Below are 21,887 nucleotides of genomic sequence, written 5' to 3' on the forward strand. Positions count from 1 at the left end.
TGGGCTTAAATAATTAATTATTAATTAAAAATTATTTCTAAAAATTGTTTCTTCTTGTGAAAGAAGAACAAGAGTCTTCTTACAATGTATTTTTTGTTATTGTTGTTGTTTTGTTTTGTTTTGTTTTTTAAGACAAGATATTATATAATCCAGGTTGGCCAGGAACTGGCTGGGACTGAGAATGACCTGGAACTTCTGATCCTCCTGCTTTGTCTGTGGAGCGTTGGATTATAGGCCTGGGTGCCACCACCATCCCAGTTTAACACAGTACTAGGGTTGAACCAGAGCATCCAGCATGTTAGGCATTCTACCAACTCACCTGCATCCCCAACTAATGTTATTTTTTTGAAAGTTGATTTTCATTCATTTGTGTGTGCATGCGTGTGTGTGTGTGTGTGTGTGTGTGTGTGTGTGTGTGTGTGTGTGTGTGTAGGCCAGAGCAAAAAACCTTGTGTGCACCTCTTTTGGGGGAAGGTCTACCTTTGATCTAGAATTCACTTATCAGGTGAGACTGGCTGGCCAAGGAGCCCCAGAGCTGCCTCCACAGCACTGGGATGACAAGTGTGCTCCGTCATGCCCATTTTCACGTGGACTCTGAGGACTCAAACCAGGTCTTCATGCTTGTGAAACAAGCACTTTACCAAGTGAGCCAGCTCCCAACTCTAGTTGAGTTCTAACAATGCTAATTCACACTTCGGATCTATTCTCTTGAAAACTCTTTATATCCAAAATAGACACTATCTGTGTAGAAAATATTTAATAATAGTTAATGTTTAGTTATTCAGTTCTTAGAACTGCTGAAAAAAATACAAAGTCTTATAATTCATTATTAACCTGTTTTGTTTACTCAACAAGAGACTACTAGCCGGGCGGTGGTGGCGCACGCCTTTAATTCCAGCACTCGGGAGGCAGAGCCAGGCAGATCTCTGTGAGTTCGAGGCCAGCCTGGGCTACCAAGTGAGTTCCAGGAAAGGCGCAAAGCTACACAGAGAAACCCTGTCTCAAAAAACCAAAAAAAAAAAAAAAAAAAAAGAGACTACTAAAAGAAAGAATTAGATAACATTATTCCACTATATGAGTAATTTACTTTATTTTCTTTTTAGCCATGGTCTCACTATATAGCCCGGGCTGGCAAAGACTGTCTATCTTCTTAACTCAATCTCTTGAATGCTAGAATCACAAGTATGCACTGCCACACCTGGTTTTAACAAAATATTTTGACTGGTTACTATGATTTGTAGTAAGATGGACATAAACTCCAACTCCATCCTATTCAGAAGAACAGGACCTGCGAGCTGCTTGCAAGGAAGCCACAGACTGGTGTCATGCTGTTTAGATTTTAAGAATGTTCCCATCAGTTCCTAGCTGATGAAAGAGGCTTTCTTTGCCTAAACTATGTAGTGCAAACAATGTTTTATGCTAAGCACTTGCTTTCTAGGAGTCTAGAATTTTGGTATATTCTAGGCACAAGGTGACTGACTGGGCTGCAGTTAAAAAAAACCAAAATCTCACCTTGAATGAGTTTCCCTGGTGCACTGCTCTTTTCCATTCACTGTAACAGTCTGTTGCTGAAGCAATTAAGCACATCCTGTGTGACTTCACCAAGGGAGGACTCTTGGAAGCCTGTGTGTGCTTTCCACTGACCTTTGTCCCAGGGGCCTTTTCCTTTTCTCTTTGCTGATCTGCTTTGTGTCCCTTCACTGTGATAGATCTACCAGAGCTGAGTCCTACAGATGCAGATCTGTGAGGCGCCGCCTCACAAACCAAGGGATTTGGGGATGATTTCCAACACATTCCCCAACTCTGCAATGGATTCTAATCAATCTCCCCACCTCCTGGCATTCCTGTCTACGTGCAAACTCCTCCCTTGAGTGTGGGCTGGACCTAGTGATTAGCTCCTGAAGAACAGGATTCCATAAAAGTGATGGAATGTCCCTTCCAAGGTTAGATTCCAAAACACAGGAATCACTGCCTTGTCCACTCTCTGCCTCTTCTCCCTTCCATCCTCCTATGAAACAGGTTACCGTGCTGTACACTACTCTCTCTGGAAAGGGTCACGTGGCACAAAACACAAAATGGAAGGTGCCTTCCACTCAGCGGTCTGCTTAAGAACCAAAGCTTATGCAGGAGGGGGAATGTTGGGAGGTAGCCTAGAAAGATGACTCTGGCTGTTCTTGCCAAGGACCTGAGAGTTTGGTTCCTAGCACCCACATGACAGCTCACAGCCATCTACAACACCAGTTCCAGGGAATCTGACACCTTCTTCTGGCCTCCATGGGTACCAGGCATACATGAGATTCACACACATACATGCAGGCAAACACACCCACATTAAAAATAAAAATTTACTTCTTTGTAAAAGATGTATTTAAATAAAATGAAATTATCTCTTTTAAAAAAGAAAGAAAAAAGGACTCAGGTGCTCAGTTCCACAGCCTCTGAAGAACTGAAGTCCACCATCAACAACAGGATCCTTCCCCAGGTGAACCAAGAGCCAGGATGAATGAGTGTGTTGTGACTGATGCTGCCCACAACCCTAGGAAAGTATGCTTCTATTTCTACCCAAGAAGAAACTGAGATAATAATGTTCTCTCAGCCATTAAGTTGCAGGGGTAATCTGCTACTCAGTAATAGATAACTAACATTCTACCATGTACTCAAGCCAAACTCAAATAATAGCTCTGAAGCAATGGCTTCCAGACAGGGATCAGCAGATGACAAAGAGCAATGAGCCTGAGAGGACGAAGGGAGCCTATGACCACCCTCACTTCTACACAATTTGTAAGACCTCGGCACAGGGAAAGGAAATCCAGGCAGGGAAGACTGAGTTCACAGGGCTGAACCAGAGAGAGAGATCAGGGGATTTTACCCCAGAAGCCCAGTCCTAAGAAGCCAGGGTTAGTCTGCCAGAAGGAAGGACCTCTTGAAAGGATGGATGGCCAGTCCCTGAAAAAGCACACAGGACCAGGAACACAGCCTGTTCCTACCAGTGAGAAAGAGAACATGCAGTCAGTAGTGATCCACCAAGCAAAATACTTAAGGGTACTGCCCACTAACAGGGTGGATCTGCCCCCGACTGAAAATGATCTGGTCCACCCAATAACGGTTAGAAACACGGCCAACAAGACGAAGAGGAAAAGGTTCTTATTCGCCAAGAACTGCAGGCCCTGGCCAGTACCCACTGGTGCATGGGAACTGCTAGCTGTAGGCCGTAGGGATGGTAGAGCAAACGGGAGGCTCACACATACCACCCGGAGGGGAAGAAGCCTGGACAAAGTGAGACTTCATATGAAACAGAGGGGACAGAACTGCTGTAGCTGACCATGATGCTCAGGAACTGGACATCCAGGACTAGGCCAATGCATCAGAAAAGAAAAGAAAACAGCTAGCAGGGATCTGCAGGGGGAGCAGAGGACACTCCATTTACCAGGGCAGCGTCAAATGCCAAGATGCTGCGCGTGCTCTTGCTCTCACTCTCTCTCTCTCCAAGTCAGCACTAAGAATGAAGATACAGCCTTGTGACTAAGCAACAGGGATGGCATCATCACAGGGAGCGGCAGGGGTCCAACAGTGGCATTTTAACCTTCATTACAAGATGAAATTCAGGAATGAGTGTTCCGGTGAGAACAGTACCAAAGGGCCCGAGTCAGAAATGATAGAGAAGAGTAATAAAACACTGTTCCTAAATGTGGCCCAACCTTCGCCGCCACCTGCCTCCAAAAGAGTGGGGAAATGTCACAGGAGAGGCAAATCTCACTAGGCTACAGGACTGCGGTCAGGAGGGTGGTGAGAAGGGTCGGCCACAGGGGGATGGTGGCTGGCCTCGTCAAGTGGACTGTGAGGAACGGAAAACAAAGGGGTGCGTGCGTGCGTGCGTGGAGAAAGATGGGAAGCAGTGAGAAGGAGCTGCTGTCTTTGTGTCCTATGCCATCTTCCTCTTTCCTCTCTCCTGTTCTGATTACCGACCTAGGCCAAACCTCTCGTACTCCGCCAACGGTTCATCAGTTTTTAAACTCGTTACTTCTTAAACATTCTGAATGTGGCTTTATGGCTCCTAACTTAAAGCCGGATGAGTGGTTGAGCCCAATTTTCTCTAAGAGAAAATACAGTATAAGGCAGACACATACTGCACTTGGAGAGAGACATCGGCAGGCCTCTTGCTGATGAAGTGAGCAGAGCCCATGGCTGCTGCATTTGCTTATGCCTGCATAACTGCAGGAAAATCAAGCACGGTGTTCTTTAATGCACCAAGTGAAGTTCATTCTAAGAACTTCCCCAGTCAGTCTCTGAACCCAAGGCCACTCGGAGAAGTAACCTCATCAACTATGACTTAACCATTAACCATGGTACAAAGCACAATTAAAATGTCATTTCTCAAACATACAGCAGTATGTAAATCATATCTTATTTTGTTAGAATTGAGAATCCTTGGAAATCACCAAATTAGTTTAACAGGCGGCCCAACCTGTCTTGTTGAGTCTGACTGTCAGAACATCTTGCTTTGCATCATGGAGGCTGTGGGAACCTGGGCAGGGGACTGAACCTCCCACTGCATTAGTTTCTGCCTGTGCAAAAACAGGAATGTGACAGTTAGACCATCACCGTGGGGTTATCAGAAGCACTGAACGAGGTTCCATATCTGAAATGCCTGTCACCTATTTTTAATCACTCTGAAAGCGCTGAACTAAAATTCCTCGTGGCCTTTATCATCATTGCGCAGGCTTCCTATGACAGGGCTCACCTCAGAGCTAATGGCGGAACAGTGCTTCCTCCTCCTCCTCCTGAGACCAAGGGTGTGAGAGCTTCTGTCCTGAGACCTGGGCTAACAGTCCTTATACACCAGTGGTTAAACACAGCTGGCTCAGCTTGGACCTCTCTCAACAGTGACGAGGACGCCTCTGTTCTCCCATCCCCGTGTCTCCTGACCTCATCTCCAAGTCCTACCTGTGTTCATCCTGTATCTGTCCCACTCACTAGTGTGTTTTTCATGTGCCACTCCCAGCGGATGTCACCTGCGCATCTTAAGAAGGCCATTTGTATGGAAGTGAGCCGCAAACAGAATGAGCAGACAGAAGACTCCAGATGCATACGCACAAAGCTATAAACAGGGCTGTCCTGGAAGTAAGGAGTACAGCCCATTTACAGCACTGTGTCCATTAGGAAACAAAACCTTCGGGATCTTTGCCGAAAGTCCCTCTGAAGCCCCTAGCTGGTTAAAGTAGTAATAATTAAATACCTTCTATGTTAGTGAAATACAAAACATGAAAAACTGAGGTTATTGGTTTTCTTGGAGGAGTATATTGGATTTGGGGGGTGGGGAGGGTACTGGTACTGGTACTGGGGTGGGGGGGGGGTAGCCCAAGCTGACCACAACCTTCCTGTAGCTGAAAATGACTATGACCTCCTGATGCTCTTGCCTCCACCTCACAAGTGCTGAAATTGCAAGCATGTGCTGCAACACCCAGTTTATGCAGCCCTGGCGATCTAACCCAGGACTTCTGCCTGCTGCTAAGCAAGCACTCTGTCAACTGAGCTGCAGCCCTGGCCTTGAAGGATACTCAGCAATTTATTACAGCGAAGATACAGAAGCAGGGGGTCTTCGCTAGGGTTCCCATTGCTGTGAAGAGACACCAGGACCAGAGCGACCCTTGTAAAGGAAAGCATTTCATTGGGGCTGGCTTACCGTTCAGAAGTTTAGTCCGGTATCATCATGGGGGGGGGGGGAGCATGACAGCATGCGGGCAGACAGGGTGCTGGAGAGGTAGTGAGAGCTCTACATCTGGATCCACAGCAGCAGGAAGAGACAGTGAGCCACTCAGCCTGGCTTGAGCTTCTGAGACCCCAAAGCCCACCCCCAATGGCACACTTCCTCCAACAAGGCCACACCTCCTAACCGTGCCACACCCCACAGTCCCGTGTGAGTCATTGTTATTAAAACCACCAGAGGGGACTAGAGAAATGGTAGTCAACAAAGTGAGCCACACAAGCACAAGGGCCTGAGTTCAATCCCCAGAACCCACACAAAAATGCCAGGCATGGTAGCCTGGGCTTTAAATCCCAGCGCTGGAGAGGCCGGAGAGGCAGATCCCTGGGGCTCAGTCGATAGTCAGCCTAGCCTAATCAGAGAACCTCGGGCCCTATCACTAAAAAGCCTAGGAGACTGGAGTGGTGGTGTTCACCTTTAATCCCAGCACTCTGTAGGCAGAGGTAGGTGGATCTCTATGAGTTCAAGGCCAGCCTGGTCTACACAGCCAGTTCCAGAACAGCCAGGGCCACATAGAGGCCCTGTCTCAAAAAAAAAAAGAAAAGAAAAGAAAGAAAGAAAGAAAAAGAAAAAGAAAAACAACTCTAGTAGATGCTACCTAAGGAATGGCACCTAAGGTTGTCCTCTGGTCTCCAAGTGCATGCACACATGCACATACAGATGCACACACACTTGTATACAGACACACCTGAAAACATACAAAGAAGCAATTTAAATGCCCAACAAATGTATTCAAAATATATAATTTTCTAGCTAGAATATTAGTTATTAAAAACAAAGCCATGGGGACTAGATGGCTCAGCAGTTAAGAGTCCCTGTTGCGCTTGCTGAGTACCTAAATTTGGTTCCCAGCATCTACATAGGGTTGCTCACAACCACCTTGAACTCCAGCTCCAGGAGAATCCCACATCCTCTCCTGGCCTCCATGAACACCTGCACTCAACATGCACACACACACACACACACACACACACACAAATAATTCTTTTATGAAGCCTTTAAAATGGGGCTAGGGGTGGAGAGAGAGGTGTTCACAATATGACTCCAGTTTGTAAAAACTATGAACTACTCAAAACACTCAAAAGCACTTGGAAAACACTGGTCATATAATAACCAAATATTAGTAGGAGTGATAGCTGAATGACTGAAATGTGTAAATCAATTTTAACTTATAGCTCTCATTTTATACGTGATCATTCAACTTACATGTAATTTTAATTTCCAATATCAATTTCATATGGTATTGCCTGTATGAGCACTGTCTCAAACTAGAATACATGAACAATAACAGTAAGCACACATCAAATATAACGTGCCAGGCACTGTGCTAAATGCTGAACCACGCTCCCTAGTTTTCATCTTCACGGTCATCCCTGATGTCCACACTATTTGAGGTGCACAAAGTTAGCAGCATATGGCCATCAAGAACCATCATTACCTCTGCCTTAGGTATTCAGGGACACTAAACTTGGCATCCTTCTCCACTATCCTGTCTCCCTACAGCAGTGAAAAATGCAGCAACTAACATGACCTTGATCAGAATTCTTGGTGTGCCACGCTGACCAGCATTGTGCCCATGGTGGCATTTCCTGATTCCTAGTTTATCATTCTATCATCTCAAATTTGTTTCCCTTTTTCACCCACCATTTCATTTACTCCCTTTCTTCCTCATCCTCTGTACACCTTCCCTATCAATATCACATGTTTTTATCCAGCAACATTCTGGGCACAGCTTAGCTTCAATGATGGAATCAAGGGAACCAAGTACGACCCTAAGTCTACTATAAATCACAAGTTGCACACTGGAAACCTAGAGCCACATCTGCCCACCATTGGTATTTGCTTCAGATCCTACTGTTCTGAAATTTTTTAATAAGTCATCAATGTTTAAAAGATATGTCAGTTCACATACAAATCTAAAAATTTAGCTTCTTTTAAAATAAAGTATCTTGAGGGACTAGAGACGAGGCTTAGAAGTTAAGAGCACTTGTTGCTTTTGCAAAGGACCTGGGCTCGGTTCCCGGCACCAACACAGTGGCTCCCAACCATCCATGACTCCAGTTCCAGGGGATCCAACCCTGTTGTGGAATATTACTTTAACTATGTAAGGATGTTTTACATTTGTTTATGTTGCAGAATGTTTCTTTAACTATGAAAAGATGTGTTGCATTTGCTTATACTGTATTTAACTATGTAAAGTTGTGTTACATTTGTTTCACCTTGCCTACCTAAGGCACCTGATTGTTCTAATAAAAAACTGAATGGCCAATAGCTAAGCAGTAGAGGAATAGGCAAGGCAGGCAGGCAGGCAGAAAGAATCTGTAGGAGGAATCTAGGCTCAGAAAAGAAGAGAACAAGGAGGAAAGGGAGAGAAGCCCAGAGCCTGCCAGCCAGGCAGCTGCCAGCCAGCCAGACATGGAAGAAGTAGGAAAGCAGAATATATAGAATGAAGAAAGTTAAAAAGCCCTGAGGCAAAACATAATGAAGAGAAACAGGTTAAAATAAGTCATAAGCACTAGTGGGACAAGCCTAAACTAAGGCCAAGCATTCATAGTTAATAATAAGTCTCTGTGTCATGATTTGGGGGCTGGCAGCCCAAGAAAGCCTGCTACACAACCCCCTCTTCTGAGCTCTGCCGGCACCAGCTATGTGTGTTAACACACACACACACACACACAGGCAGAATCTGTCACCCCCAGGTCCGGCAGAGGAACTATCTCCGAGTGCTTGCTCTCCTATCATCTGTAGTCTCTAATACCTGCCTCTATGCAGGTCTCTTCACTCTTTCAAGCTCAGGCTGGCCTTGAACTCCTGGTCCTCTTGCCTCTGCATCCAAGTGCTGCGATTATAGGTATGTGCCATCACACCCAACCAGTCTCTTTGCTCTTTCTTTACTCCGTTCATACTTCAATCGTCTGGCCTCAAAGGTACTACATCTGGGACTTCTATTAAATACTTCTAAGTAGCCAGGCAGTGGTGGCACATGCCTTTAATCTCAGCACTGGAGAGGCAGGGGTGGGCGATCTGAGTTCAAGGCTAGTCTGGTCTATAGAGTGAGTTTCAAGACAGCCAAGACTACAAAGAGAAACCCAGCAAACAAACAAAATACTTTTTTTTTTCCTGGTTTTTCGAGACAGGGTTTCTCTGTGTAGCTTTGTGCCTTTCCTGGATCTTGCTCTGTAGATCAGGCTGGCCTCAAACTCACAGAGATCCGCCTGCCTCTGCCTCCCAAGCACTGGGATTCAAGGGATGCGCCACCACCGCCTGGCCAAACAAAATACTTTTAAGTAATGGCATCAAAATCACAAGAGACGGTGTCCTGTGCCATTTTCCTTATGCTACATTCTGCAAACTCTCTGAGAGATGCCACTAGCTAAGTGGCCAACAAGATGGAAACCACAGGAAAGGCAGCAACAGCAGTTCTACAACAGTTGGGCCAGGGCACACACCAAGTTCTCAGGATCAGCAGCTGCATCTCCTCATCCTGGGGCACTCCTCTGGGGTTAGCTATGACCAAGAAGCTTTAGACTTCGAACAAGAAAGTTTCCTCAGTAATAGTGATGGAGCAAGTATAAAGAAAGCACAGAGCTCAAGTTTCAGCTTCACTAGGCTCCTGATATCATGAATTTTAAATGTTAAGATAATTGCAGTATCTTCTTTTATTCTCTTAGCAGCCATGTAAAACCCATATTTTTATGGTAATGTAAATGCATTAGGGAGAGTACTAGAAAGTGCATTGAGGGATCAATCTTAGCCTGGAAGAAACAGACACTAAATGACCTCTATCTCTAATTTTTCTGATTTATTGGTCTATTGCATCCATGGAACTATTTTCCAGGCCAGGAAAAATAGGACATATAGAAAAGAACTGAGACCCGAATGTCCTGCTTGGAACAAATTTCAAGTCTCCCAACCTAGGAAGCTAGTGTCTGGCCTGCGGAAGAACTGAGACATACCTGGGGTGTGGCTGGGTCTTCTGTGTTTTAAAAGCCATTAGGCTGAGCATGTACAACATGATTTACGGCTTACTGAAGCACTCTACCTGCTAAGAGCGTTGATGGGATGCACAGAGAACGAACGGTTTGCTTCTTAGAGAACACTCAAGAGCGGAGAGCTATTCTAAGAAATATGCACAGCAAGTTTTCTCTACTGCAAAACAACAGTTTTCAGAAAAGCCTGGCTCGTAACACGGAAAGTTCAGAAAGGAACTTCTTTCAATACCACTGTGAAAGAAATAGAACCGTATTTTTTTGCAAATAAAAAGCTTGCTAAAAGGTAGCTCATTCCAGACTCCTACTACCTTAACACAATCCTAAACTCTTAGGAAGGCTGTGCTGTCTGCCTTCTTTTACACCTGCATTGTTTGCATATTTATTAGTTTTGTGTCAAGTAATTCATGCCCACTTCCCCTCCCCCACCACGCAAGGCTCTACAAACAGCATCCTCTGTACTACTTGAGTGAACTGTCTCTCAGAGTAATTCAGATCCTCAGATTTACCATACGCCATGTGCAAAAACCTAATTAATCAGCAGAAAGTAGGAAAAGACGACTGCAACAAGGCGATGTTCTCACGTCAAGCATTTCCACTCTGCTCTACAGTCACAGCAGCCTCAAATTAAAAAGCAAGAGCATGCACCCACCCGACACACCTGGCCACTCCAGGCACAGTACAGATTGCAGAGCAGACCCCAGTTGTGGTTGATCATGCAGTCCAGCAGCCTGAACTGGGCCATGTCTGCTATAGCGCAGTCTTCTTCATCCTCTGACTCAGCTTCTGTCAGCAAGCAGCGCTCCCTCCCTCCGCAGTCAAGTGCGCACAGAGGCTCTTCCCCTCCCTTTCCTGCCTGAGCCGCGTCAGCAGCTGGCCAAGCTGCATCACCCTCCCAAACGCCAGGATATTATTACATCACGCAGGAGAGCCTGTCTCACAGCAGTCTCGGTCTGTATTTAGCATCACTTCGTTTTTTTTTTGCTGTCTTCTTCTTCTGGGGAATTGTGAGCTGGCATTTACTCAGTCAATAAAAGCACTGCTTAGGGAAGCGGTGCAATAAACTAACCATGCTACCTACATTCCACAGCAAAGCAATTCCAACAGAAGAACCGATGACGTGCCTTATCCTTCTTAATCTCTCAGCAGGACCGTACACCTTCCATTCGCTCTCACCCCAGGTAGCACATCAGCACTTGGGCAGTATTTCCCTAACTCCTGCCCAGCAAGAGGCCAGGGAGGAAGTGAGAAGCAGGGGTTCAAGTCACCCAGACTCAGATTCCTCCTCAATGGCTGCCTGCTACAAGAGCAACAAGGAGGGAATGGTTTAACCTTTGAACTCCAAATCGTGTTTGTAAACGAGTAACACCTGCATGGGCCTTTTAGCATGAACAACCATACCAAGATTAAAAGAGAAGGGCTCCTAGTCATTCCTATTAATATGCCTAAGGCTGGTTTCCCTTCTTATCTAAGTTAGAATTCTCTCCTTGACCCACTTTCTCCTTTCTTACGCTCTCCCTGGATGATGTCATCCTCCAGGCTCATGACTATGAATTACTCTCAACCCTCTCCAATGCCACCTTTTCTCCAAAGCCCCAATTTGCATGACTGAGCCCCTGCTAAGCCTGGGTACCTAGATGCCTTGCACTACATGCCCCAAACAGAGCTCATTCTCTTCCCTCTCCCGACCTCCCAGCACCAATAATCTCCTAATCTACATAACGACAGGGCAGTTCAAGCCCTTGGTCACCAAACAGCAAACAGTCCTCCCGGAGTCCCTTCTGTCTACCCAGCTACCAAATCTGTCACTTCTAAAAGGCTGTCCCTTTCTTACCCCTCTGCCTCCCGCTGAATTAGACTCCCAGAAGCTTTCTCCTGGGTTGGTCTCTCAACCACTCTGTCACACCTCTCTGAAACCTTGCTCCACAGGATTAACAACAGAGTATTTAAAGGCAAAGTTAAACACGGGACTACCCAGGGTCCATCACTTCCACCGCTGCTTTCTGTCAGGATACAGCACCGTTTCACAAGGTACGTTCCCACTTCTTCTATAGGACACGGAACGGGAATGAGAATTGCCTTAAAACAATCACCAGCTGGTCAAATAAGCTTACTTCCACACTACACAAACTCAGAAATGAGACGATAAAACTCAAAAGAAGAAAAAGACACAAAACCAGAAGTAAACTGTAAAAGCTGGAGGAGGCACGAGAGGATGTGGTAAGCACTGAAAACAGGAGAGAAGTTTCTATGTGCGCACAGCCCAGTCCCTTAAGAATCCCAGGGAAAGCCGGGCGGTGGTGGCACACGCCTTTAATCCCAGCACTCGGGAGGCAGAGCCAGGCGGATCTCTGTGAGTTCGAGGCCAGCCTGGGCTACCAAGTGAGCTCCAGGAAAGGCGCAAAGCTACACAGAGAAACCCTGTCTCGAAAAACAAAAAACAAAACAAAACAAAAAAAACAAACAAACAAACAAAAGAATCACAGGGAAGCAGAAAGAAGAGCATGTACAAGGAGTTAATTCATGATGCTTTCCCGAAATAAACATTGGAAATCGAAAGAGAATACCCTCAGAATGGCCATCAACACATGACGAAAACTGGAGCCACTGTGGTGATCTGAATGAGCGATGGCTCCCATTAGTCTTGTATTGGGACACTTGGTCCTCACCTGGGGGTGCTGTTTGGGGAGGTTGTGAAACCTTTGAGGGGTTGACTCTTGATGGAAGACTGCATCACTGGAGACAGGCTGTGAATGTTTTTATCCGGGCCTCCCTTCCAGTTTGCTTTCTGCTTAGTGTTTTTAGTGAAAGATGAAACTGCCCGGCGTCTGGCGCTAGCTGTCTGCTGCCACGCCTCCGCCACCATCGCAGACTCCCTGCCATGGACTCCCTGCCATGAACTGTAAACCAAAATAAACTCTTTCCTCCTTAAGTCACTTTTGGTCATGGTGTTTTATCTCAGCAATGAAAAATAACCAATATTGCCCAACTGAGGCAGAAAGAGCAAAGTACCGATGGGAATAGAATTAAATGCCCATTTGACTTTCCCCCAACAAAAACAAACTGCAGCATCAGATTTAAGACATTTTCAGAAAGAAAATGAGTCTGGGAACAACTGCCCAGGCTAGAGCTTTCCATTGTAATAGCCACAGACAAACTTGTGAGACCCCAGGAATTCTGTGTCCTAGGACTTTCCCACAGAACCTATCAGAAAACCACCTCTAGACAATCAAAATTACTAAAGCAACCAGGTGTGGTGACTCACATTTGTAATTAAGGAAGCATGACTCCTGGGCCAGCCTGGGCTACATAGTAAATCACAGGCCAGTGTTGGCTACAAAGAAGGACCCCCCATGCCAAATAAATAAACAAACCAATAGATAGATAGATAGATAGATAGATAGATAGATAGATAGATAGATAGATAGATAGGCAAGGGCATGGGAAATAGAGATGGATATTAAACACTCAACTATTTTAGAATTAACACTAATTGACAGTTAAAAGGGGAAAGTGGACCTGTAACCCTGATAGTTTGACAAGGCAGATATAATACAACTTGAAAAACAGACGGGGAAGAAGGGAAGGACAGTAGTAGAGAAAGAATGGGGGGGGGTGACTGTAACTTCTCAGTGATTACATTCATCGGGCACTACTTTTTTTCCAGATTGTTGTGTATGTTGTTTGAGATACAATTAAATGAGTACTCTGGGGGTAAAGAGGAACAGAATGCAATCCCAAAGAAGTTAAACAACACTCCTAACCCTGCCAAGTGTTGTGGCGCACACCTTTAATCCCAGCACTCAAGAGGCAGAAGCAAGAGGATCTCTGTGAGTTCTAGACCAGCCTGGTCTACACAGTGAGTTCCAAAACAGCCAGGGCTACATAGTGAGATCCTGTCTCAAACAACACCACCCTCCGAACCCTGAATTTGAAAGGAAAACAGCATGACTTACACTATCTCATTATCTTAACAAACAAACAGCAAATGGGCCTATAACTTAGTAACAATACTATAGCAATATTATTACCACTGTCCTAGTTTGAATAAGTATAGAGGGTTGATTACAGGACATGAGTGTGTATGTTTGTGTGAAAAGCCTCAGAGTCAATTCATTAGGAATGAACATCTCTAACAGGAAACGAGGTCTTAGAATACTGTGTCCACTCAAAGACACCAGGACATGCTGCAACAATGACTGATTCCAGATCTCAGGCTGTAACAGCAAATAAAATGGAACTAGAAAATAAAAAAACCTTTGGTGATAACTGGGTTTGTGTCTAAAGGATTTAGGAGAAAACTACAAAAGGTCACCAGTGACCAAAAAATCAAAGTATAATAAGCTTTGAAAGATATGATATGCTCACATCTACCTGTTAATGATGGATCAACTGGCAGGCAATACCCACACATTCACATCATCTCTAAGGTAATCAAGACCAATTTGTTTCCAAATATATATATATAAAAGTCAAAGTATCATGTGACTGTTAGATAGGTTTTCTAAAACAACAGTTGATCTGTATCTGTAATTACATATTGACTATCCTAAATTTCAAACAGCCCTGAAAGTGAAAATGTTTTTTTTAACATACTGGTAGTAAAGCCTCACCTAAGCTGAACACAGGCTCTAAGTCTGTGTTTATTCCATGAAGTGCAAATACTCACACAGTTCACAGCCAGAATCTGCATCATCTAACACTTCCAAGATCTGAGAACTTCTGAACTCTGAACATAAGGAGTTGCAGATCTACTCAATACTAAAAATAAGGTAGAGGACAGCAGGAGTCCAGAGGGAGTGAAAGCATAAAAGTAAAGGAAGAAAAGCCACCAAAAGCAAGACTATCCACCTTGGGACTGTGCTGTGGAATAATTCTTCTGTACACTGTGTGGATATATGTCACTGTGATTGGTTTAATAAACAAGCCCACTGCCCAATAGCTGAACAGGATAAAGTTAGGCAGGAGAGCCAAACTGAGAATGATGGGATGAGGAAGAGCAGAGTCAGAAGAGTCACCAGCAAGACACAGAGGGAGCAGATGAACTTGCCATGCCAATAAAGGTACCACCACATGGCAGAGCATAAATAAGGAATATAGGTTAACTTAAAATATAAGAGCTAGTTAATAATAAGCCTGAACTACTGGACAAGCATTGATAATTTATATTAAGCCTCTGAGTGATTATTTGGGATCAGGCGGTCGGAACAGGAAAACTTCGCCTACAGAATTGGAAAAATATTTTCTACCTGAGGTCAGTGAGGTCAGAAAAAGGCTTCTCAGGCAGTGCAATCTGAGGCAGGCTTGAAGAAAGTGCAGGATTTACATAGATGAGAAGACACGAGAAAGGTATTTCAGCACAATGAACGTGAACAGACATGACAGACTTCGGATGTCTCCTGAGTTCAAGGAACCACGGATATGACACTTGCTACCAAGACAAGATGGAGAGCTCCAAGGACGAGGTTAGCTTAGGTCAGATTCAACCTCAACACAGGCTTTCTGTGTAGCTTTGGCCACGTTAATTGGGCTCTCAGTTTCTACCTTGAAAACACATACAGTCATACATACCTTCCTGGAATGCTGTGAGTGTTGAAATATTCAGTGAGTGTTAATGCTCTTTCTTCAGCACTATAAAATTATCTAAAATGCTCTTTGTCTCATAGCCTACTTCTAGGAAACAGATACTACAGTCTAGAGCTTACAAAGAACTCATCGGTACTCTCAGACTAAACAAACATAGCTCACAAATGTCAGCAGCATAAATGCCTACAGTACAGTAGGAACGAGTACTAAAAGGTTGTGAATACTCAAAACTGAAAATAGATGCAATTACATACTGCATGTTAGAAAGCAGAGCAACTACTACTTTCTTTTGATGTACACATTTATAGGCAAAAAACAAAAAAACAAAACAAAACAATAAACCAAGGCATAAGCTATATGGCTATTTAACAACAGCCCATATCACCCTCTGCAAAGACTTAATTCCCTAGGGGCTGGAAAGAGTTTATGTTTAAGAGCTCTTCCTGTTCTTCCAGACACCTAACTGTGGTAGACAGCTCACAAAAACTTAACTCCAGCTCCAGGAGATCCAACGCCCTCTTCTGGCTTCCTCAACACCTGCACCCATTTGGCACGCACACACACACACACACACACACACACACACACACACACACACACACTTTTTAAAGTCTTTAATGTAATTACTCCAACTATTTAAAATCTGTTCTCATAGTCTATTTTTACCTGAAGACAAAACAATCTAACTAGTATCCTGCTAAAAGCTTAAGTAACTTGGCAAACAAGCTTCTAAAACTGCAAAACTAACCAGATAGAAGTAAATTTATTTCTAATGACTGTGTCTGTTCCATTTACAGAAAGGTAAAACAGCCACTCATAAGTCCCCAGCAGATTACAGGTTATAAACCAGCAGTGAAATGAGATGGGCAGAAACAAAGTTAAGTAAATGAATAAACAAAACCAGAACTTATTAAAATAATAAAAATGGAGACACCTCTGATTTAACTCACTAGAAAGGAAAAACTCAAAAAAATACTATCATTTCTCAGTCCTCAAAACACTCTCTGTGAGAACTAACAGATGATCCAGGTTGACCAAACAACAAATAAACAAACCAACACCAGTGGCTTACTGCTCCTAACACTAGTGTTTTTCAAAAGTCAGATATTGGATGCAGACTATAGCAGAGATTCCTTGCACAGTGCCCTCATGAGCCAAAAACAGGTCTGAGCTGGAATGGAACGCAGCAAAGACTTGTTCAGACACTAGAGCCTGTTCCCTGCATCATCACTGGAAGACGTGACAGTGAAAATCTCCTCTGGAAATTAATGTATGTATTCCCGCATATTTAACAGGAGTTCCCGTGCATAAATTTCTGGATTGCTCTGGACATCAGTCATTCTCTCCCATTTGCTCTTGTCATGTTGTCCTCTCTGCCTGCAACTGTCACCAGTTCTCCTCTCGGAAGAAAACAGGAATTCAAACAGATACTTGTGGGGTATGTTCACAATGGTGCTATTCACAGCCTAAGAAACCATACACAAGTGAATGCATAACAACTACACTATGTTCCTACAGCAGGATGCTGCTCACCATAGAAGGAAATGGAGTTCTGACATGTCACACAGTGTGGGAGAAGCACGAAAGCACTGTGCTAAGTGCAGTAGCCAGACAGGAAGAGATGAACGCTGTGTGACTACTGCAAAGGACTGGCAAACCGGTAACCCTGAAATAGAACAGAGGTGGCCAGGGGCTGGGGAGAGGGGGCAGGGTTTCACTCTAGTGTGACGAAAAGACCCTGGGATAAAGAGTGATGATTACATAACATCATGAATACTCTTAGTGTAGCCAGTTATACACTTAAAAATGGTTCAAGTGTGTTTTGCAGTCTATACAGTCACATGCAGCTCCTGAGCCCCATTTCTTTGATTTTCCAAGTTCATGCACCTATGCCATTCACACACACATGAAGACATTCCCATTACCCTGGAAGTTGCCTGTGTGCCTCCTAGTGATTGATGCCCTGGCCTTCAGGCACAAAAACAAACTCAGTTCTGCTTTCTATCACCATGTAATGGTTCTGCAATCATAGTGTTGGGCCCTGATGTCTGTCTGTCTGCCTCTTCTGTTCAGGTTATTTTCCTATCCATCCATCCTCTGTGGCTGTGTAACCACACACAATGCTTGATCTGTTTTCCTATGATAGACAGCTGAGTTGCTTCCAGTCTCCCATGAGCAAGCCCTATGAATACTCCTGTGGGCATTTGCTTTATTTCCCTTGAGACATCATCTAAGAATGAAAATTCTGGGTCATACTGTAGGTATCTGATGTCAATCATAGGAAGCTACCAAGTCTTTGGGTAAGTGTGCCATTTTAGAGGGCAGTCAGCAGTTACCACAATTTCATGTTACCAAACTTTTTTCTTTTGAAATATATTTTGCTGAGATGTAATTCACAGAACAAAATGTACCCATTAAATGCACAATTCATCTTGGCAAATACATGTATACACATAACCATCACGACCACACAAGGTTACCCCAGGTTCCTTCGAGCCTCTGCAATCCATCTTCCCACCAACAGTGCATTCTCCATCACTGGAGGTTTTTTTCCCCAGTTCTAGGATTCCCTATAAGTGGAAATGTGTGTGTGTGTGTGTGTGTGTGTGTGTGTGTGTGTGTGTGTGTGTATGGATGGATGTATACATATATGTCTAAGTGTATAAATGTGTATATATATAATAAGAGTGTGTACATACACACACATATACATATATATATATACACACATACACTCTCACATCTTTTTTCTCTTTTTGAGATACATCTATATGGTTGCAAATATCAGCTCATTCTAAGTGCTGAATGGTACTCTACTATGTAATACATTAAAATTTATTTTCTGGTTCATCTGTTGGTAGACACATGGGCTATTTCAAATTTGAAGATGTTAGCTGTTAAGAATATAAACAGCAGCTGGGGGGGGGGGGGGCAGCGCTCGCCTTTAATCCCAGCACTTGGGAGGCAAAGGCAGGCGGATTTCTGTAAGTTCGAGGTCAGCCTGGTCTACAAAGCAAGTTCCAGGACAACCAGGGCTGTTAAACAAAAAAAAAAAACCCGTCGTCTCAAAAAAAACCAAATGTGTGTGTGTGTGTGTGTGTGTGTGTGTCTATCGAAAAAGAGACATGTGCTACATGCCTGTAAATTCAGAATGTGAGAGGCTGAGGCAGAAGGACTACCTTGAGCTCAAGGCTATCCTGGTATCCCAGGCAATGTAGCGAGTACTAAGTGAACCAGGGCTATTACATAGCAAGACTGTCTCAAAATAAGACAAATAATTAGCTAGAGTGGGCTACATAGTGAATGAGTGCCTGGATTTCTGACAGCTGCCAAAATGTCTTCCTCCACGCTCTGTCATCATGTCAGCTACAGTATGTCAAGTTCAGTTGCTCCTCACTGACCAACACTTGGTATTCTGACTTCTAATTCTGGCCATTCTAATGGGTAGACGGTAGTAGCCAAAACTTTCATATTTTGAATATACAAAATTGCTGCACAAAATCCTCCATTCCTATGTGGTAGTAATGGCTAACTGGAAAATGAAATTTAAAAGTAACAGCAATCGGGCTGGAGAGATGGCTCAGCAGTTAAGAGCACTGGCTGTTCTCCTAGAGGCTCAGGGTTCAATTCTCAGCACCCACATGGCAGCTCACAACTGTCTGTAACTCCAGTTCCAGGGCTTCTGATACCCTCACACAGACATACATACAAACAAATGAACATAAAATAAAAATAACTTTTAAAAAAGTAACAGCAGTATTATTTTACTACTTCCAAGGGGACCTAAATGAAGACCTTCCCACGAACTATCAGAGTTGACTAAGTGTAGTTAAATCACAGCAGCAAATCTTATTGTGACAAAGAACAGCTAATGCTACAAACTAATTTGTTCCCCTCCCCGGTTACTAATAACGATGAACATGTCTGCATGTGCTTTTCATTTATCTTGTCTTGTGGAGTTCAGCTTTTTCCCATTTTTAAAACTAGGCTGTCTTATCACTGAGTCATAATTTTCTGAACAGATTTTGGAACCAATCCCTTCATCCAAGACAGATTCTGCAAACCTCTCTTCCCTATCTCTGGTTTTAAAAAAACATTTATCTGTCTGTCTATCTACCTATACAGCTATCTATTTATTTTGTTTTATCGAGACAAGGTTTCTCCGTGTAGCCCTGCCTGGCTGTCCTCACTCTATAGACCAGGCTGACATTGAACTCAGAGAGATCTGCCGCTTCTGACTCCTAAGAGCTGGGATTAAAGGCATATGCTACCATGTGCTGCCAGAAAACATTTTGTTGATGGCATTTTGCAAGGACAGAAGTTTTAAATTTTGATAAAGTAGAAATAGTCACTATTATTCTCTTCTAGCTAACACTTTTGTCATTTCCCAGAATCTTTGCCAGTTCTATTGCTTTACTGGAGCTTTATAATCTGCTTTTATGTTCACATCAGTGATCAATATATTAACTTTTCTGTCCAATGAGACATAAAAAATGATACTCTTTTTTTTTCTGTATGTATTTCCACTTGTTGAAAACACTATCCTTTCCCCACTGCATTTGGATGGATGGACAAATAGGTCTCCCAACTCTCTTTCATTCTTGCATACATCAAGATTATATTGATTCTACACTGTCTTGATTTCCACGGCTTTCAGTCAACATGATACTGTGCGCCCTCCAACTTGGTATTTTTTTTTTTTTCAGTATAGCTTTAGTAACTGTTTGTCCTTTGCATTCCCACATACTTATTTAGTTCTCTTTTTAAAAGCCAGGTGTAGTAAAACACACTTATAGTCCCAGCAGAGACAGGTGGATCTCTATGAGTTAGAGGCCAGCCTGGTCTACAGAGTGAGTGCCGGAACAGACAGGGCTATGGAGAGAGACCCTGTCTCAAAAAACAAGCAAACAACCTTTTGCTAGAATTCTAACTGTAACGAAATGGAATCTAACGGAGCAGTTTGTAGCTAACTCTCAGTCTAGTTCCCCTTCAAACATTAAAATAAAGCTCACTTCTAAGTCTCATTTTCCAGTTGTTGTTAGCATATAGAAATAAAGCCTAACAAGGCCTGAGGAGACAGGAACTAGAAGCCTTTTTGGCTGAGGAAGCTCATTCAGCTAGAGGCCTATTGGCTAAAGCCTTTTCAGGCTGAGGAGTTTTAGAGGTAAGAGGTAGCAGTGGTCTCTTCCTTTGTCTCGCTGATCTTTTAGCATTTACACCAGTATCTGGCTCTGGGTTTTTTATTGTAAGACCATTTAGCAATTCGTGTTACACGCCACCGGCCAGGCTCCCCACTTCCCTGTGTGGCGGTGCACTCTTCACCCCCACTTACCAGAAACCACTCAGACCCCTGTAATCCAGAGCCAGGGAAAGAAGCCACCTAAAGGCCTCTCCATACCTGTGTCTGAGGACCTGCATCTCCCCTGGTGACTGATGCTAGGATCACCTCCCAGGAAGACCCGAACCACTAACCTATGGGAATGAAGCTTCAGTTAGACACTGGGATCTTAACTGAATAACTAATTTCAATTTAATATGTGGAGTGGGTCACACAGCCATTTCCTGACCAAAAATATCCCACAGATTTCCAGCCTTTACCAATAAGGGTGTTTTGTTTTGTTTTGTTTACACCATGCCAACTTTCTTTTATTTTGGTAAGCTTAAACAGATCCATTTAAAAGATACTCAAATTAATTAAAAGTGTTTCTATTTAAAAAAAAAAAAAAAGGTCTACGGCCATACCACCCTGAACGCGCCCAATCTCATCTGCTCTCAGAAGCTAAGCAGGGTCAGGCCTGGTTAGTAATTGGATGGGAGACTGCCTGGAAATACCAGGTGCTGTAGGCTTAGAAAAATTAATAAAAATTAAAGAAAAAAAAAAAGAAAGAAAGTCTACCACACAGCCTCTTTGCATCCCTAAGTTTGCAACTGTTACTAGCTGGTTCTAGTAGGCGTTTGGGGTGCATCCCTTATAGTTTTCAATGTGTATAGACACATTCTATCTGAGAAGTGATTTATTCCTCTCTTCTTCCTTCCTTCTAGTTCCTCTGTTGACTTACACACTAGGTAGGTCTGCAGTGCTACCCTGAATGTAAACACTCATGACTACAAAGTATGACAGCTGTTTTTCTTATAGATAGATGCTCTTCATCAAATTCAGCAAGTTTCATTATAGTGCCAGTTTTCTGACTTACATTGTCAAAATACTTTGCATCTTCTGAGATGATCATATGAACTCTCTCGTTTTGTTACTAATTCATTTTTGACAAACTTTCATTTCTAGAATAACTCAAACTGACTTGTGGCATGTTATCCTTTTCACGGTATATTGCCCTTTTCATTTCATTCCTAGATCTGATTTGCTAATATTCTTAAATTCATTTAAACATGACAGTTGTTAATACAAACTCCTTTTCTTACATTTGTATCTGGAAGGCATACAATGGCCTCACAAAAATGGAGATCAGAAAAGTTCTCTCTACCTGTTTTTTGAGTTTGTAAAAAATTGGTTTATAGGATCTTTTCTTTCTTAAATATGACGTTTAATA

General features: G+C 43.4%; 1 protein-coding gene and 1 pseudogene across 11 annotated transcripts in view; one reads left to right on the forward strand and one right to left on the reverse strand.

The window, feature by feature from the left end:
* Arhgap21 (Rho GTPase activating protein 21) overlaps positions 1–21,887 on the reverse strand; it is a 133,463-nt gene that overhangs the window by 96,947 nt on the left and 14,629 nt on the right. For 2 of the 11 annotated variants that reach the window (XM_037206020.1, XM_037206014.1), the window contains exon 1: positions 10,406–12,017. The exons of 6 other annotated variants lie outside the window; for them this stretch is intronic. In XM_037206020.1, coding sequence (XP_037061915.1) covers positions 10,406–10,498 — 93 coding nt within the window. In that variant the 5' untranslated portion in view covers positions 10,499–12,017. Of the gene's footprint in view, positions 1–10,405; positions 12,018–21,887 lie in introns of those variants that run through there. 3 more of the 11 variants (XM_037206015.1, XM_028891982.2, XM_028891984.2) reach the window with 3 other exon arrangements.
* LOC114708620 lies at positions 21,068–21,186 on the forward strand (annotated as a pseudogene).

The sequence above is a fragment of the Peromyscus leucopus genome, chromosome 5, assembly GCF_004664715.2.
Source record: "Peromyscus leucopus breed LL Stock chromosome 5, UCI_PerLeu_2.1, whole genome shotgun sequence".
Classification (NCBI taxonomy): Eukaryota; Metazoa; Chordata; class Mammalia; order Rodentia; family Cricetidae; genus Peromyscus; species Peromyscus leucopus.